This window comes from Malus domestica, chromosome 07 (assembly GCF_042453785.1).
Source record: "Malus domestica chromosome 07, GDT2T_hap1".
NCBI classification, from domain to species: Eukaryota; Viridiplantae; Streptophyta; class Magnoliopsida; order Rosales; family Rosaceae; genus Malus; species Malus domestica.
Window position 1 is genome coordinate 24,938,589 of NC_091667.1, and position 17,482 is coordinate 24,956,070.

The 17,482-nt window shown below is 38.3% G+C and overlaps 3 protein-coding genes across 4 annotated transcripts; 1 reads left to right on the forward strand and 2 right to left on the reverse strand.

Moving 5' to 3' along the window:
* LOC103425607 (ATPase GET3B-like) lies at positions 1 to 4,673 on the reverse strand. Its single transcript, XM_008363698.4, has 11 exons — positions 4,318 to 4,673; positions 3,102 to 3,313; positions 2,913 to 2,975; positions 2,630 to 2,740; positions 2,280 to 2,354; positions 2,137 to 2,205; positions 1,990 to 2,055; positions 1,264 to 1,338; positions 1,081 to 1,179; positions 728 to 862; positions 1 to 458 (listed from the first exon to the last, which is right to left on the reverse strand). The coding sequence occupies exons 1-11, from the start codon at positions 4,616 to 4,618 to the stop codon at positions 321 to 323; spliced, it is 1,344 nt and encodes a 447-aa protein (XP_008361920.4). The 5' UTR covers positions 4,619 to 4,673; the 3' UTR covers positions 1 to 320.
* Positions 4,674 to 7,123: 2,450 nt separating this feature from the next.
* LOC103440647 (uncharacterized protein C24H6.02c-like) lies at positions 7,124 to 9,395 on the reverse strand. Of its 2 annotated transcripts, none has more exons than XM_008379343.4 (2): positions 9,202 to 9,395; positions 7,124 to 7,830 (listed from the first exon to the last, which is right to left on the reverse strand). In XM_008379343.4, the coding sequence occupies exons 1-2, from the start codon at positions 9,278 to 9,280 to the stop codon at positions 7,352 to 7,354; spliced, it is 558 nt and encodes a 185-aa protein (XP_008377565.3). In that variant the 5' UTR covers positions 9,281 to 9,395; the 3' UTR covers positions 7,124 to 7,351. The 2 variants fall into 2 exon arrangements, with proteins under 2 accessions (XP_008377565.3, XP_008377564.3); XM_008379342.4 differs by having other exon boundaries at positions 7,124 to 7,848; positions 9,202 to 9,387.
* A 3,919-nt stretch (positions 9,396 to 13,314) lies between these two features.
* On the forward strand, positions 13,315 to 15,906 carry LOC139197778 (protein TUNICAMYCIN INDUCED 1-like). The gene is made up of 3 exons (XM_070825741.1): positions 13,315 to 13,692; positions 13,767 to 14,056; positions 15,903 to 15,906. The coding sequence occupies exons 1-3, from the start codon at positions 13,399 to 13,401 to the stop codon at positions 15,904 to 15,906; spliced, it is 588 nt and encodes a 195-aa protein (XP_070681842.1). The 5' UTR covers positions 13,315 to 13,398.
* The last annotated feature ends 1,576 nt before the right edge of the window (positions 15,907 to 17,482 follow it).

The window sequence follows — 17,482 nt, forward strand, 5'->3', positions numbered from 1 at the left end:
TAGTTGGGCAACTTCCAGATTGCTAATAATTATATGAGATCTGAATCAAAATAATCTACTGACAAACCTACATACGGTGCTCGAATCCCCCTTACTATTAAGGGGGAGGGAGAGAGCTCGAAACTATTACAAAATGATGCAATACTGTGTCAAAAGAAAATTTTAATTTTTTTGGCCCAGTGGAGTGGAATGCCACTAAACGAAGCATTCAAACGAATCAACCAAATTTCCGAGATACCGAATGCTATTGAATCGAATGAATGGATAAACAAAAAAAGGTTATTTCTTTTATCATCATCTATTCTGTGCAAAAAAGATGTTCATTTCCAAATTATGTCTCCCAGAAATCTAAGGGCAGGAACGCCTCTGATCTCCACATCAACTAGTGGAGCCTGGATAACTGTCAAGCCAGAGAGCTCTGTATCCTTCTGGATCATATCAAGAGCACGCATCTGATCCTGAGGTTATTCGGAAGAAAAATTAATTAGAATCCTGAGGTTAATCGGAATCGAACAAAATCGTGGATCTGCATAAAATCTAACGTAAAGTTTGTACGCACGCACGCACATGAGATGAAAGTGCATTTTCCTAAAACACTATTTTTTGCATGGTTTGGACAAAACTTCACCATTTTACTCGTCAATAAGCATGTGTCTTGACGCGTTTGCTAAAACGAGAGTTGATATATTTGCTACCTAAAAAAGAAAAAGGAGTCTCATTTACATACCTTTCTTTTAATTGAACAAAATTTGCAATCTGAGGCGGATGGGGGAAGAATCTGATTAACAATAAGTCGAGTCACAGGTACGCTTTCCTTCTTCAGAGAGGCATGCAACCTAGATGACTCACTAACGGCCATCACCTAGAGAACAAGAAAAAAATTGCAAACAATCAATTGGAAGCGAAAAATGCTAGTTAGGGATGAAAAACGTGAATAATATTATGCAGAGATCCATCTTTCATACAAGATTAGATTCTACATTGTAGAATGAATAATGTAAAGTGATTTCTATCAACGTATACTCAAGAAGGACCAAATTACAGCAGAAAGAGAAGTACGTCATATGACAAAGATCTTACCGTAGGTATTGTTACTATGACAAACTCTGTTGAATCAGTGTCACGAAAAAGTTCACGCACTTTAATCATCCTTTCCCTCAGTTTCTCTAATTTGTCAGCCTGGATTGAAGTTTTATGATAAAATATAAGTACACTTGTATTTGTATACATAAAGTATAAAGGCAAGTAACGACATAGGTTTACCGCGCCCATTTGGGGTTGCTCTTGCCCAAAAACAGATTTGATAGCTGAGGTGGCTGAAGATATCTTTTGTTTAAGCTGTATAACAGAGAATGTAATGATTAACATAAAATGTAAAATATTTGCAAATCAAGAGAATAACCAATTAGTAGCAAACATGTCTAGACATAACTTTTACGTATATAAGAATGCTAACAGACTAGCCATATGTTTACAAGGAAATACAAGACGGTCAAAATCAAGTGATCTAAGGATTTTTCTTCTAAAAATGTTCAAAAGATGTAGCTTACTTATCAGGGAAGGACCAAACCTTATAAGTCATAACGCAGCCGAAATAAAATAACGGACCTATTAAATTGTATTGACTAATGCTACTAAAGGAAAACTTGTGGACACCAAGATATTGATGATACCATAAGAGTGGCAAGCACTTAAGCTAAAAAAGATTTTAGAAAAGTGCCAAGAAACTCTGAGCATCAACACCTGTCTCTACACAGAGCTAGTATTTAAAACTTCTAAGAAAACATTTAAAAAGTCAAAAACAACAAAAGACATGCACGTACATTTCCTCACCAACAATACTTCTCAAGAAGATCATCAAGCAACACCGTCAATATTATAGTGTTTGTAAATAGAATCAAGTACATGGTGCATTTAACTCCAGAACAAGAAAGATGCCCGTGCACACACGCATATGCATAGTTATTCATTCTAAGTAGACATCATTACCTGCAATATCTTGCCAATTGATTGATCCAAAAAGTCTGGCAATGATAAAAGCCGCAATGTGTGACCCTGTTAACAATATCACATCTATAGCAAGCTATTTTTTCTTTAAAAAGTCATTGAAGAAAAACAGCAAGTATATTCTCTCACCGTGGGTGCAGTATCAAAAACTATGCGGGTAAACATGCTATATTCTGGGGCTTCAAGAAATTGTATCACCTGGAAAGAGGATTAAACATTAATAGAAGAGCAAAAAAGATTTTGTGTGTGTTGGTGAGCCAGAAAATACGTACTTTGGAAATTGCTAGAGCTTCATCCAAACCAGGAGGAGGTGTGTCTAGTAATTCTCCCAATTTTAAATCTCCTAACTTCAACCAGAAAAAGAAACACACAGGTGAAGAATAAGCAAGGATTATCATAAAGCATAAGCCAATCCCTATTGGTATAGATGCTCCTTTTACAGCTGCTATGTGAAAATCCAATATTAGTTAAATAATAATGTGAGCATTCATGTGCATGCACATGTGTGCAACCTATCAGTTAGGCCTTAATGCTTAAGAACATCTACACCACATAAAATGAGATCAAAAGATGATAAACACGATCTAAGGTTGCAATACCAATATCTCAAATAGAGCTTTACCTGTTCCGCAAGCATCCCAAGGCCCATACCATCCATGAAATCTTTGACTCCTGTTCCATCATTTTTCTGACTTACATTACGGAATTCTTCCCTTGCCTTCTCCGGGTTTATCTGTGGCATAGCTATTAGTTTAGTACATACACCATATATAAGATCACAAAACCATCTTAAGAAACAAAACAACAACTTTATCATTATAATGATCACCCCATCAAATAATAGCACAAACAGACGTATGTGAAGAAATTAGCAAAAGCTTTTATGGGAAGCTAACTCCACATACCTCAAGAGCAAAAAGTGGAGCTTCAGGCCCATCAACTGGTACAAGTGTCCCCCCAGCCAAATCCTACAACAAGATAACATGTATCATTATAATCTTGCGCACACACACATAGACATTATAACCAGTTAAATTCTGCTTTACAGGAAATGCAACTACTTCAAAACATTAATAAGTAAGAGCATTTTAAACCTGGGCAAAGGAATCACTCAAGGAATGTGCTGGATCAGTGGAAACCACAAGAGTGGGATGCCCATTGTTAGCAAATTTTACGGCAAGTGAAGCAGCACAACTTGTCTTCCCTACACCGCCCTTCCCGCCTAACATGTAATACTTTCTCTGAGTCCCAGCAACCATGTCATCAAACCCAGCAACAGCTTCTGCTGGAGTGGCCACTGATCTCACTGACAAAAATTAAGGCATAGTATAAGTGAAAAAAGACTCATTCTGACAAACTCAAGTTGAAATGAAAAACCCATGATAACATCACAGTACAAAACAAGTACTGACGCCTTTAATCAGGGACAAATGATTCTAGCAAGGGAACAGGATTCCATGACAGAAATAACAGTCAGTGTATGGAGGTGATTTTCCATACAAACAATTAAATATGTAGTTTGCTTGTCTAGACTCGAGAGGGAGGGAGAAATAAGTCTCATTTTTTTATATATTAGATTTCACCCACATAGGAAGTGGATGGTTTCAAAGCAAGAGAAAAAAATTCACAAAAGGGGAAAAATCTGATTCACGGGCTGCTTCCTAATACATATTTTGCAAGAGTACTCATCTTCTTTGCATCATTCCCATTTCTTATACACTGGATAGTGGATCATTCCAACTTATTGGTTATCAAAAATCAAGTTCTCAGACACGATCTTCACGGTTCCCTTAGATTTAGAGCCAAACATATTAACAGACTCCGGCATACATACATACCAAAGTTGAAGTTCTTTGAACAGAAACACTCATCCCCAAACTCAAACCGTTCCAATATGGTTACTTCAATGAGCTACTTTTACTCCAACAAATATTACAACAAAAAGAACCATTTCCTCATTCGAATAATCAAACGAAAACCTCCAAATTCTGTATCCCGTGTCTCCTTATTCGTCCATTTCCCATTCAACACCAATTTCCACTTCAATTCCTACCATATGTAATCCAATCCATTTCTTCTCCACCAAGCAAAACCAGTTGCTTAAAAACAATAATCAACAAAGCATCAACCAACTCGATACCGCTCCGAACCACACCAGTATTCAACCCATCAAAACCACCAATTCAAACAAAACCAATCCAAACACGAAAAGTTTCGATCTTTTTCCAAACCAGATAGTCAAACACATAAAAAAAATAGACCCACATGACAAATAACAGTTGGTATTTGAAGATTGAAGAAAGAAACTACCTTGCAATTGGAAGAATTTTCTGGGGAGTTTTGCGGCGGTGGAAAGTGAGCTGAAACCGAAGCTTTTGGGGAGAGAGAGAGGTCTGAGGGTTTTGGGAGCATAAGATAGCAAACCCACCATTGTCATGGAGTTTCTGGCGGTCAAGTTGTGAAGAATTGGTGTGAAAGTGGAGGGAATACATGTGCTACTCGCCATGGTTTTTCTGGTTGGAGTTTTAGAGTAATTTCCGTTGGTCGGTTGGTATTTATATAAACTCGGATTGTAGCCGGATGGAGCTCGAGTACTTGACCCGTAAACCATAACCACTTGTCTTTTTTTTTTTTTCTTTCTGGTCAATAGAATCTTCGTAATAATAAAACTAGTACAAGGCTCAAAAGGAACCCCATAAACAACAACAAATAAAGTAAAAGGCCCAAGGAAAGTGAAAGCAGCAACCCAATATACAACAGGAGGCCTTTACAAATTTAGGCATGTAGGCTGCAATAACAAACAACAAAAAAACCCTAGTCTCAAGCAGCATAAACAGACCACTGCTGCCGCCACATCCTCGGAAGCCAAACTTTGAACCAAGAGAACAAACACCAGATGCAAGTCCCCTTCACAAACATCTGCAAATAAATACAAACAAAATATCATAGATAGATGGTGAGGCTAAGGGGTATGTAAAATTGTTTGGACCCGATTTTACACTATCGGCTCGAACGAGGCCGTTGAATGATTGGGTTCTAGACCGTTGGATTTCATATTTTTTTAGATATTACTATTGGGTTATTGTAGTAATTATCTTGAAAAAATATTAAGATAATCATGGAGGGTGCGAATTGAGATCAAGGAGCACCACCGAATATCCTTGGCGAGGTGCCAAGCATCCAATCAAATAAACTACATTAGGTTGCTACAAAAGGGACATGTGGATTTTGAGGTTGAATCTTTGACTAGGATTGCATGTCAAGGTCAGATTTTCAAGATGAAAAAGTCCTTTGGTTGATGTGATAAGGCATGGGCATTGGCAAAGAAATAAAGATAAAGTTTTCAGAGTCATAGCACAAGTGAAATTGATTTTCATGCACCTGGACACGCTTGGTGGATGGATCAAGATTTGAACTTGCATTGGAATTATTAGAGGTAGTGTCCTTTATTGCCGAGTCCTGTTAAATTAAATAGGAGATAACGCTTTGGTTCCAGCATGGTATCTAAAAGATAGGCTGTTGGAAGCCTTTGACTGAAATTCTAGTTGACGAGTTTGAGTTAAAATCAAATTCTATATTGGTGAAGCAACGGCACACATCTGCTTCTATAAATACCAGGCTGCAAGCACCATTTAGAGGAAAATTGCCCTGCGCAAATTCTCACAACTTGTGATTTTTCTTTTTTCTTTTTTCGCTGACACATCTTCCGTTGGCATCAACAACACTGTGGAAGCAACCGGTGATATCTTAAGTCGGCATAGATAACTCTGTCACCGTAGAATCAGTCGGTCTCGCAGTACCTTCCGTTGGCATCAACAGCACTGCGGCGAGAACGACCGATTACCTATCCAAGTCTCGGTCGAGAAGGATTTCTGAATCCTTATTGGTCGAGATCATCTCATCAGCCTTCTCGGCGAAGTGAGGTGTTACGAGTTATTACATTCGGCACATTGAGGGCCGAATTTGATATTGAACTTCGTGAGAATAGTAACCTTGTCTTCAGGTTTGAGAGCCCAAGAGGCCGAGACGTGTTCCTTTCTCGGCCACAATCGCAAGACGCAGAAGTCAGTAGCGCGACCCAACGCAACATCAACAAATTTACTCCTCGGCCGAGCTCAGCAGATGAGTTGGCACGCCCCGCATTCACCGAAGGACGTAGTTAGCTTATTAATTACTCGGCCTGCGCGCCACGTAGGCTTTGTAGTTTCTAGGGTCAACAAAAATACTTAACACTTGGCCTTGATGGGAATTCGACAGGCCGGTTGGGGAGGGAAAGTGAAGGAGGGTAGTGGATCTAGAATCCAATTTCTGATTGGAGGCCGCCGATCCGAGTGCATGGTGGGACGGAGATGGAGTATCGCTATTAAAGAGGAAGGAGGAAAGAAAATTAAAAGACAGAAAGCAATAAAAGTAAGTGAAAACCGCCGGATAAGGGGCATGAAGCCCAAATTTGAGACAAACTTGGGGGATAGTTGAGACCCGACTCAACGGAAATTGAGATAAACTTAAGGGAAAACTGGGAATAAAAATGAAGGAAGGAGACTGGAAATGGGAGAGGAAGATGAGGTGGATACTGGGAGGGGGATGGGGCATAAGAGATGAGAGAGGAGGAAAATGATGGAAAAGGCGAAACACTTGTCTTTTTTGTTTTCTCTATTACAAAAGTGATATATATTCTTTCGAATAGGCTAGATAATGTTTTCTCTATTACAAAAGCGATATATATATATATATATATATATATTTTAATAGACTATATTATCTATATTAAAGGAGAGGGGGGTAAACTTAGCCTCACGTGGGCTAACAATAATTTGGTTTAAATTCGTTTTTGACGAGAATCGAATTAAAACCTCTCATTTACAAGTGAAGAGAAATACCACTAGACCGTAGTACTAAGTGGCTACCTTTTTTCTATTGTCTTGTCTTCACTTGTAAGTAAGAGGTGTTAAGTTTGATTATCGCTAATAGCAAATTCAAACCAACTTATTATGGTTGATTCATTATGAAATTTAGCCCATTCCCCCTTCCCAATAATGTAAATAGTACTAAAAAAAATATTTACATTGCTTTAATTGGGATCAAATCAACCCCTTGCCTTTTCCTTAAACTCAGATTTACGGGAAAAGGCTTGCATATATCATATAACAGCACCAATCAAAATCGAATTATACATATGTGGGTTGCTTTTCTTGTATTTGATCAAAAACACAACCACCAAATTATACTAAAATTAAAATAATACTACATAAGGGTTAACGCCGAACACAGAAGCATATTTGTCTTAAAGAAAACTCTAATATACATGCCATGAAGCTTCTGAAACTATTCAAATTGCTTAAGTTCAACCCTGAAGTTTCATTCCGGCTATGTCTTCGAGAGTCAGATTCAACGTATCAGCAGAACCTTTCTTCACCTCTTCCCCACGGGCAGCCAGAAATTGCTCAACGTTGGATGGTTTTCCAAAATACCCGAGATGATCAGCAATCAGGTGGAGATTGTTACACCCGCCACAGCGAGCTACCACCACACCTTTCTCGTATGATTCTCTACTGCACGTCTTCATGGATCTTGTTTCACAGACAGTGCAGGTAAAAAGCATGGCCAGGTCATGCCTTGGGGATATTTTCTGCTCGGAAGAAGCAGAAAATTTGGTATCGGAACTGTTGATAGCATTCGCATCATTATTGGGTTTCAAACTGCCATCTTCAAGATTTGTCAAATCCTCGTTAACCAGATTGGTTGGATTTGTTTGCGTCTGAAGATCTCTTTTGTCAAATCCATATCTTCTGAGTATAGAACTTGCAGAAGGAACAAATTGATCTGCCGCCAACAATTTGTCTGAACAAAAACAAGAAAAGTTAAACGGAATAGTATACAGTTTAAGCATGAAAATATTTATCTTTAAAAGAAATCCATGGAGAACATATAAATGACGGGCTGAACCAACAAGTTCTTCAGCATAAGGGGAGAAACAAACGGAGGACTTCGATGGAAATAGATCAACAAATTCAACTTAGTATCCAGTAACAAGAATAGTTTTCTGTGTCTAAATTGATGGATAGCATTATCAGATAATATGGGTGTCCATTTCTGTGTTTTGAGTGCGAACAAACAAGTAACGCCAATCTGTCCTAACACCATCAATAAAAGAGTAAACAATAGCCATCTACTTGATGAAAAATTTCTGAGTTTCCCATATATTTTCCACCATCACATTTCTTTTTCTTTTCTCAATTAGCAATCTTCCGCAAAAGAAATGGACCATTAGCATGAATGTAAAGCTAAGAGGTCAAAAAACAAGAACTAGTGTTAAAATCAACATCCAAAGTATTTCTAATGTTACGAGAACAGAACTTCCAGATCCACGACGACAATATCTAAACTTCGATTCTGAAATCACTGAAATCATATTTCTAACAACTTCAATTCGTAAATATCACTAGTCTCCACTGCACACGCACAACCCTGCTATAAATGCATAAACTGCTAGGTATGTCTTGCATTCTGCAATAGTGCAATGAATGTATGAGTTGAACCTCAAGTTCAAGGTTCGGGTTTTCTACATGAGTCAGTAGACTCCGAGTTACAGACATACGGAAACAGTGTAGGTGTTGTGGAAATTTCGTTCTTGTGAAGCTTGAGAGCCTTCGTTTCTGTACAGATACAGTTTCTCGTGGAGCCTCAAGTAAAGAGAGCCACCATGTATTCCAGTCGCATCTCTTTTCTGTAAGTGGGTTCTTATTAATTAGACGTATTTCACTTCCACGAGCGAGTTTGAGCTCCGATATTCAATTAAGTCCTACTAACTTGTTTAAAAGGATTTGCTTTAGACGGTTCTTAGAACTCTATTTCAAAAATTGTTCCACCAGCCTTCTAAGTGTTCCATGTTAGAGATACTAATACGTATTTACCTAATAAAATCATCCTCCTAATCAGGCATTTAAAACAACTAAACAAATACCCATCAACACAAATTAGAGAAGATGTTCATAAATTAATCCCTACAACTTAGTCTACAAATCCATCAGTAACCCAAGTTGTAATATGATCAATTTCCTTCATACACACCAAAATACACCATAAATTTTTAAAATTTCTTACAATAGCAGTTAAATTTCACACAAAATCGACTACGCAAAACGAAGAATTGATGAGCAAGATTTGTTGGGTTTTTGAGAGGGCGGGCCTAACCTTTGAAGAGATGAGAGTTAGGCTGCTGATTGCGGAGAAGGAGTGAGCCTAAGTGCCTCTGCAACATCCTAGCCGCCATGGTTGAGTTCTTGCTTGGATTGCTTGAGCTTGTCGGTTCGAGGTCGGTTTCTGTAAACGGTATTATGTAGGCAATGCCGCAGACACAGAGTGCCCTCCAAGTTTTAAAAGTCCTTTTATTTGGTATAAATTTATTTATTTTATACTTTTTATTTGGTGATCAGACTAAAAAAATAAAAAATTTAGCCACACTAGTATTTGAAATTGACATAACTCTTACTTTGGTGTCTAAGATTTAAAATCGATATAAGTGGCTTATGAGTTTGTTCACCATTAATCATTTTAGTCATTCTGTGAAAAAATATGTTACATTAGGGTTATACAAATATAATTGATGGTGGACAAACTTAGGGAACACTTGTATTGATTTCAAATCTCAGGGGCCAAAGTGAGGAGTTTTACAAATCTCAAAAACCATTTTGGCTAAAAAATTCTTTTAGATATTTTAAAAGATGACTATGTTGGCATCAACCAAATACCATCTTCAACACGTGAGTTAAAACCTAAATTTTTTAACCCAAAAAATTTAGGTTTTAACTCAGAAACATTTTTTTTGCTCTAACTCTTAGAACATCTTCAACCCTTGGGTTAAAACCTAAAATTTTTAGCCCATAAACAGTTTTTCTGCTCCAACCATTCTGGCCTAAATTTTTTAGTTCGAGATTATTGAAGAATAAATTTAGGCTAATTTTTTCTTTTAAAGTAATTTAAAAAAAAATATGTACGCTATCATAATTTAATTTTATGAACATTTTAACCTAAAAATATTTAAATTCCGATAAATATTGAAAAACCACTTAATTTGGGTGAATTTTGAGTTAAATTATTTTTAGCTCGAGATTATAAAGAATGAATTTAGAATAATTTTTTTTCTTAAGGTAACTCTTATAAAAAAAAATTATGTAGACCATAATTTTATAAACATTTTAACCTTAAAAGATTTAGATTCTGATAAATATTGACAAGTTATTAAACCGACACCATGAAACTCGTGGAACACTATGAAAGAATTTCTTTTTTATAATTATTTTAGCCGTTGAATTTAAATTTGGACTGTTAGATCTTTTTTTATCGTTGAATTTGATCATATTAGATCTTAATCGTTAGATTCAATGACTTTATAAATATAAAACTAAAAAAATACACATATATGATGAGCTAGCTCACTATCTCAAAGAAGAATTCTGGCCTAAATTTATCCTAAAAATAAATTTCGGGTTAAAACTCATATTTAACCCAAGGGTTGGAGTAAGTCTTATGGATGTACCATCTTGTTCATTCAATTATGAATACAAATATCATTGGATTAAAAAAAAATTACAAATATCATAATCGGAATTCTATTTTGAAAACCAAGAATGTTCAGAGTAGTAAACTGAGATTAACCATTTTATTTTTATTATTCTATAATATGCCTTGTTAAAATGATTTTAATGGTGTTTATACGAACGTTAATTTTCATGCACATAAAATATATATTGACTTGTCTTTCCAATCCTAACATATGTGTATGTTGATTAGAAAGGACAAAATGGTAGAGTTGATACAATTGAGCTTATTAATAAAAATACGTGGAGCACAGTTAATAAAAGTTATTCGTTTTTTTTTATAATTATAATAATGAGATTCAAACTTAGAGAATTTTATATATAAAAAATTACTCTTAACCAATTAAACTCTTCCCATGAACATCAATCTTATTCAAAATTGCAGCAATTCTTTTAAGGAAAACTAATAAAAGGGCTTGAAAACTTTGAGTTTTAATGACAATGACAAAATAAAGGGTAAAATGAATAGTACCAGGTTTGACTTTTTAGTGTAAAAATGTAATTTTTCGTTAAAGTGAACAGTACCGTAGACTTTTCGTTAAAACTCCCATTCTTTTACGGTTAGGTTAGGCTTTTTTCAGTCTTGTCATGATTCACCTATGCCAATTGGTTGTTTTTTATTGTATTTAATCATGTCATGATCTTCATCCGTGTTACTGTAGAGCCTCACTAGCAATTTCACAAATAAACGACAGCCAACTGGTATGTGGTATCTCATACGTATGGAAACAAAATAAATAACAGCAATTGACCCAGAAAACAAAAAGATTTACTGTATACTTATGTGGGTCAACAAATTCAACAACATGAAGGCGTTGGAAGAAAAATGTATCTACGTGTTATAACTCACAAGTCATGTTGTAAACATTATGAGCTCATTTAGGGCTGGTTTGGTATTGCTGTGCTTTGAAAAAAAGCTGCTGTGAGAATAAGCGGCTGTGCTGTGAGAATAAGTGGCTGTGAAATAAAGCCAGTAGAGTGTTTGGTAAACTTTTTTGTGAAAGTGCTTTTGGAAAAAAATCAGGATGATAGTATGTCTTTTCATTAAAGGAGCACTGTAGCTCTGTGTGCTTTGAAAAAACTGGCTTTTTTTCAAAGCAGCAAATAGCAGCTTCAGCTTTTCCTTTGATTTTCAGCTTATTCTCACAGCAGCTTCCAAAATAAGCCTTTTTTTTTCAGTTTACCAAACACAAAAATGACCCTCAGCTTTTTTTCACAGTGGCTTTTTTTAAAATCACCTCAATCCCAAACGGGGCCTTAGAAGTGCTTTCAAAATTATTGAAAGTTTTTACAAAAAAAAATTTGGCTTCCAAAATCACTTGACATGTTTCCTGCATGAAACACCAGTTATGTGTTGCAGAAAGACATTTTAAGTGTTTTTCCAATATTTGCTTACATTTTTACTAAAGATACCAACAATATTTTCACCAAAAACGCTTTCAACCATTTTGAAAGCACTTCCAACTACAAACCTTCCCTAGGCCCGACTCACAAAAGGTCTCCCTCTCCATGCTTTTTCTTGCGTTCTTACCTTAGTAAAAAAAAGTACATTTATAAAATGGTAGAGTTGATAATTTGTTTTATACGCCATAAAGTTTTCTATGGTAGGAGGAAAATATTCTCACCATTCATAATGTAATACAAAATAAGTTTTCAAAACTTGTAGTTGCATACAAATTTTGTGAACATCCAATAAACTGGATACTTGTTACGTTAGAAAATTCCAACTTGAAATATCTGAATTGATGACTTATCTTAAGTAAATGGATCATGCCATAATATACGACATGCAATTACTTTTTAATTGTTGAATTTGAACTTTTTTCCTTGGTATATAGAAAACTGCCATTTTTCACAAGAAGCAATAGAATGATATTTCATTGAAGTTCATAAACAATTTACAGAAGTTGCCAATTGAATATATAAGATCTAGTGACTAAAAAATTGATCTGGAGTAAATTTGCGCAATGAAACAAACTACAATAAATCCCTAAACTGCTACCAAGCACTGTCATACCCTACCCTACACTACCCTAGCCATCTAAACGTGTGGGATAAGGAGAGAAGATGTTCTAGGGTAGTATGTTGTGGGTTTAAGGGGGTGGGTAAATTGAGATTAACTAGTTTGTTCTTTTGCTTAATTAGGTTAATTAAGCCCCTTACGTTTGTTCGTCAACAGATGGATTCTTCATTAAAATAGTAAAGAGTGCAATTAAGTATATGTCAATTAACCTTCCAGTTATAGCTCTCTTACCCTTCCCCTCTCTATGTGTACCCTATTTTAGAGTAGGATTCTCTCACATTCTATTATCATCTTTTTCCCTCCCCTCCTCTCACACTCCTCTCACACTTTGCTTTTTGTCTTATTGTCTTTATAAAAAAATCAAGGGTAAATATCAGTTTACTACTCTTAAGTTTTGTGGTTTTAATATTTGGTACATGAAGTTTTTTTCGTCCCAGAGTTGTACCTATTAATTTTGGGACAGTCTCGTACATCTGTTAAGTCTTCCGTTAACTGATGACGTGGCGCTCATGTGGATAATGACTGGGTATCACGTGTCATTAAGGGGTCCACGTGAAAATTAAAAATTCAAAAAAATAATTATTTAAAGAAAAGTAAAAAAAAAAAAAAAACCCAAATCCCCTTCGTCTTCCCCAAAATCCCCACCACCCTACCTCCCCCCTCCCAAACAACCCAGATCAACAGACTTCATAACCAATTAACCGAACTTCAAGCCTCCTTATCCTCCCACTTTAGGAATAGTCTCTCTCGATTCAGTGTAGATAAAAAATGGAGAAGCGAAAGCAATTTGAGATTGCCAAAATTTGCGTGGCGTACGGTTTTCTTATGATCTTCATCGGCAATGACAATGTTGCTATTGCTCTTTCAATCACCGTGACGAAGTTGGAATGTGTCTCGGAGCAAGTTATGTACGAGGGAGACACCGTTTCCGGAAACTTTGTTGCAATGGACCTACGCCACCCCAGAGCTATCTCCGTCGGTGCAATTCCTTCGGTCCTCTCTCTCTCTCTGATTTCCACGTCGGAGCTCCGCCCTCCCTACAACACCCCCAGAGCCATCTCCGTACGCCCCCTCTCTTTTTCTCTCTTTACAATTTGAATTTTTGTATTTGGATTGATTGATTGGTTGATTTGCAGGATTTGAAGGAGGCGATTGTGGAGGGATTAGGGTTTCAAGCGGAGGATCTGAAGGTGTCGGGGTTTGATTTGAGGGACTCGCAGATGGGGCATTCGGTGGCCTACGAGTTTGACGTGGAGATGGACAACAAGGTCTTGCCTTTCAAGCTTCTGGAGGACGTCGACTGCTGGGACTACGTCGAGTTGCCCATTTTTAGGGTCGAGGACGAAAATGGGTTGGTCCAGAAAAGCAAATCGGGTGGTGGGAGGGTGGGCACGGGTGGGGATTTGGGGAAGACGAAGGGGATTTGGTTTTTTTTTTTAATTTTTAATTTTATTTTTAATAACACTTTCCTTCAAATATATTTTTTTAATTTTAATTTCCACGTAGACCCCTTAATGACATGTGGCGCCCAATCATTATCCACATAGGCACCACGTCACCAGTTAATGGAAAACTTAACAGCCAGACTAACGGATGTATGAAATTGTCCTAAAATTAACATTTTAGGTATGACTCTACAACAACAACAACAACAACAAAGCCTTTTCCCACTAAGTGGGGTCGGCTATATGAATCCTAGAACGCCATTGCGCTCGGTTTTGTGTCATGCCCTCCGTTAGATCCAAGTACTCTAAGTCTTTTCTTAGAGTCTCTTCCAAAGTTTTCCTAGGTCTTCCTCTACCCCTTCGGCCCTGAACCTCTGTCCCGTAGTCACATCTTCGAACCGGAGCGTCAGTCGGCCTTCTTTGCACATGTCCAAATCACCAGAGCCGATTTTCTCTCATCTTTCCTACAATTTCGGCTACTCCTACTTTACCTCGGATATCCTCATTCCCAATCTTATCCTTTCTCGTGTGCCCACACATCCCACGAAGCATCCTCATCTCCACTACACCCATTTTGTGTACGTGTTGATGCTTCACCACCCAACATTCTCTGCCATACAACATCGCTGGCCTTATTGCCGTCCTATAAAATTTTCCCTTGAGCTTCAGTGGCCTACGACGGTCACACAACACGCCGGATGCACTCTTTCCATCCAGCTCGTATTCTATGGTTGAGATCTCCATCTAATTCTCCGTTCTCTTGCAAGATAGATCCTAGGTAACGAAAACGGTCGCTTTTTTGTGATCTTCGCTAGATTGCTCCGGTCATTAGTGTGGATAAGTATATAAATGGATAGAGATAGGAAAGCAAACACAAGATGTACGTGGTTCACCCAGATTGGCTACGCCCACGGAATAGAAGAGTTCTCATTAATTGTGAAGGGTTTACACAAGTACATAGGTTCAAGCTCTCCTTTAGTGAGTACGAGTGAATGATTTAGTACAAATGACATTAGGAAATATTGTGGGATAATGATCTCGTAATCACGAAACTTCTAAGTATCGGAGTGTGGTGTCGTCTTGACTTGCCTTATCTGTCTCATAGGTAGATGTGGCATCTTCTCTGGAAGTACTCTTCCTCCATCCAGGGGTGGTATCTTTAACTGGTGGAGATGCACAAGGTAATGTATCAATTTCACTTGAAGCTTACTTGTAGTTTCAGGCTTGGTCAAGCGCGATACAAACCATGTAGTAGGAGTCCCCCAAGTCGCCGAGCTAGGGGGTCTGTTGAAAGAGGTGACAGACAAGGTAAGCAATCAGAGCTCCGACTGATTGTTCACCTTCTCCCCATCTTGCAGCAGCATGAAGGATAAAGAGAAGAAAAATGAGAAGAGATGATATGAGATACTTTTGCTTTTGAAGAAGTAACTTTCCACAGGCTTATTCTTGAACTGAGCTGGAGGGTTTTCTGGTTTCCTCCAGAGTATAAGGCCGACTGAAGAATTTGAGGGTCAAAACAAGTCCATCAAATCTAGAGTACGTTCCACCCTGCTGATATGGGATACTTTTGCTTTTGACAGAGTAATGGATGTATCGGCACGTGTGCTGTTACGCTTGTCTCCACATGCTTCCTTGTATCCTTCGCACTTGCCCTATCTGTTCCTCAAGCAGATGCGGAATCTTCCCTGGAAACATAAGATGATGAAGATGAGTACTCGAGAGCAATGCCAGGTAGGTAATCAGGTAAGGGATTCCAGGCGGTCAGTTCCTGGCTGGAAGCTTGATTCCAAGTACTGACTGATTGCTCTCTTTCTCCTTGTCTTGCAGGTAAAAACAAGGCCAAAAGAAAAAACAGGGAAAAAGCATGATATGGGATACTCTTGCTTTTAACCCTGATGATATGAGATATTCTTGCTCTAGTATAGCTTGTTTGCAGAGGTATTATCGGGGGGAAAGAAAGCTGAATATTTCGAAAGGCTTTGTTGGGAGTGCCCTCTCAGATATGATGAAGGGTTGAGCATTTTTGCAGGTCTGCCTGTCCGTTGGGGATGGAGGTCGACATATATAGGAGTCTCCCTAACAACAAGTAGTAATGCTATTCCTTTACCCTGCTTGGTCATAGCACGGTAGTGGGAGCTGCCAGTTTCACATGTTTTAACTCTGTCAGAGCACTTTGAAAAAGTGGTCTGTGGTATCTGGCTCTCGAGATTCGGAGAACGATGCCTCTTCGATTTTTGAGAAAGCAATCATGCTGGGGGTCTGACTCTCGAGATTCGGAGAGCAGTGTCTCTTCGATTTTTGAGGAAGTAATCATGTTGGGAGTCTGGCTCTCGAGATTCGGAAGGCGGTGCCTCTTCGATTTTGGAGCAAGCAATCTTGTTGGGAGTGTTGTCTCGAATGTGAGTAAAGGTTGGACATGTTTGCTAGTCTACCTTGCCACGAAGCACAAAGGTTGACACACAGGGACTTTCCAATTATCCAGCAATGGTACTGTTCCTTTACCCTCTCTTCGATTTTGAGAAAGTAGTCATGTTGGGAGTCTGGCTCTCGAGATTCGGAAGACGGTGCCTCTTCGATTTTGGAGCAAGCAATCTTGTTGGGACTGTTTTCTCGAATGTGAGTAAAGGTTGGGCATGTTTGCTAGTCTACCTTGCCACGAAGCACAGAGGTTGACACACAGGGACTTTCCAATTATCCAGCAGTGGTACTGTTCCTTTACCCTTGTGGGTAATAATATGGTAGCTAGACCTTCAAAATTTATGTGTCTAAACTTTGTTAGTGCTGTTTCTTTGCTATTCTTTTACCTTTCTTGGTCAGAGCGATGTAGTGGGAGCTGCAAGCTTCACGTGCTCAACTTTGGCAGAGAACTTTGGCAAAGTGATCTGTGGTACCCATGAGTTATTGTTGCGTGTGGGAAGTGGGTGATTGAACAGTAAGATTCATGTGCTTTCTACTTCACCAGAAGTCTTCGACAAAATGCCCATAATTTCTGCAAAGCTGAGTGTGCGTGTGACAGGTGCTGACAAGGCTAGAAAAGTAGGTGCCTCTTCGATTTCTGAGATCGGCCCTCGTGGTCTCTGAGCAGCCCAGCTTTTGAGAAAGCGAGCGCCTCTTCGATTGATTCGGAGAACGGTGCCTCACCGATTTTTGAGAAAGCAATCATGCTGGGGGTCTGGCTCTCGAGATTCGGGGAGCAGTGTCTCTTCGATTTTGAGAAAGTAATCATGTTGGGAGAGTGGCTCTCGAGATTCGGAGGGTGGTGCCTCTTCGATTTTGGAGCAAGCAATCTTGTTGGGAGTGTTTTCTCGAATGTGAGTAAAGGTTGGGCATGTTTGCTAGTCTACCTTGCCACGAAGCACAGAGGTTGACACACAAGGACTTTCCAATTATCCAGCAATGGTACTGTT

Coding starts and splice junctions, on each gene's coding strand:
- LOC103425607 (XM_008363698.4), bottom strand. CDS start 4,618: ATGGTTTACGGGTCAAGTACTCGAGCTCCATCCGGCTACAATCCGAGT. Junction 2,206..2,279: donor AAGCTCTAGCAATTTCCAAA/GTACGTATTTTC, acceptor TCCTCTTTCCAG/GTGATACAATTTCTTGAAGC. Junction 1,339..1,989: donor CAATTGGCAAGATATTGCAG/GTAATGATGTCT, acceptor TCTGTTATACAG/CTTAAACAAAAGATATCTTC.
- LOC139197778 (XM_070825741.1), top strand. CDS start 13,399: ATGGAGAAGCGAAAGCAATTTGAGATTGCCAAAATTTGCGTGGCGTAC. Junction 13,693..13,766: donor ACACCCCCAGAGCCATCTCC/GTACGCCCCCTC, acceptor GTTGATTTGCAG/GATTTGAAGGAGGCGATTGT.
- LOC103440647 (XM_008379342.4), bottom strand. CDS start 9,280: ATGGCGGCTAGGATGTTGCAGAGGCACTTAGGCTCACTCCTTCTCCGC. Junction 7,849..9,201: donor TAACTCTCATCTCTTCAAAG/GTTAGGCCCGCC, acceptor GTTTTTGTTCAG/ACAAATTGTTGGCGGCAGAT.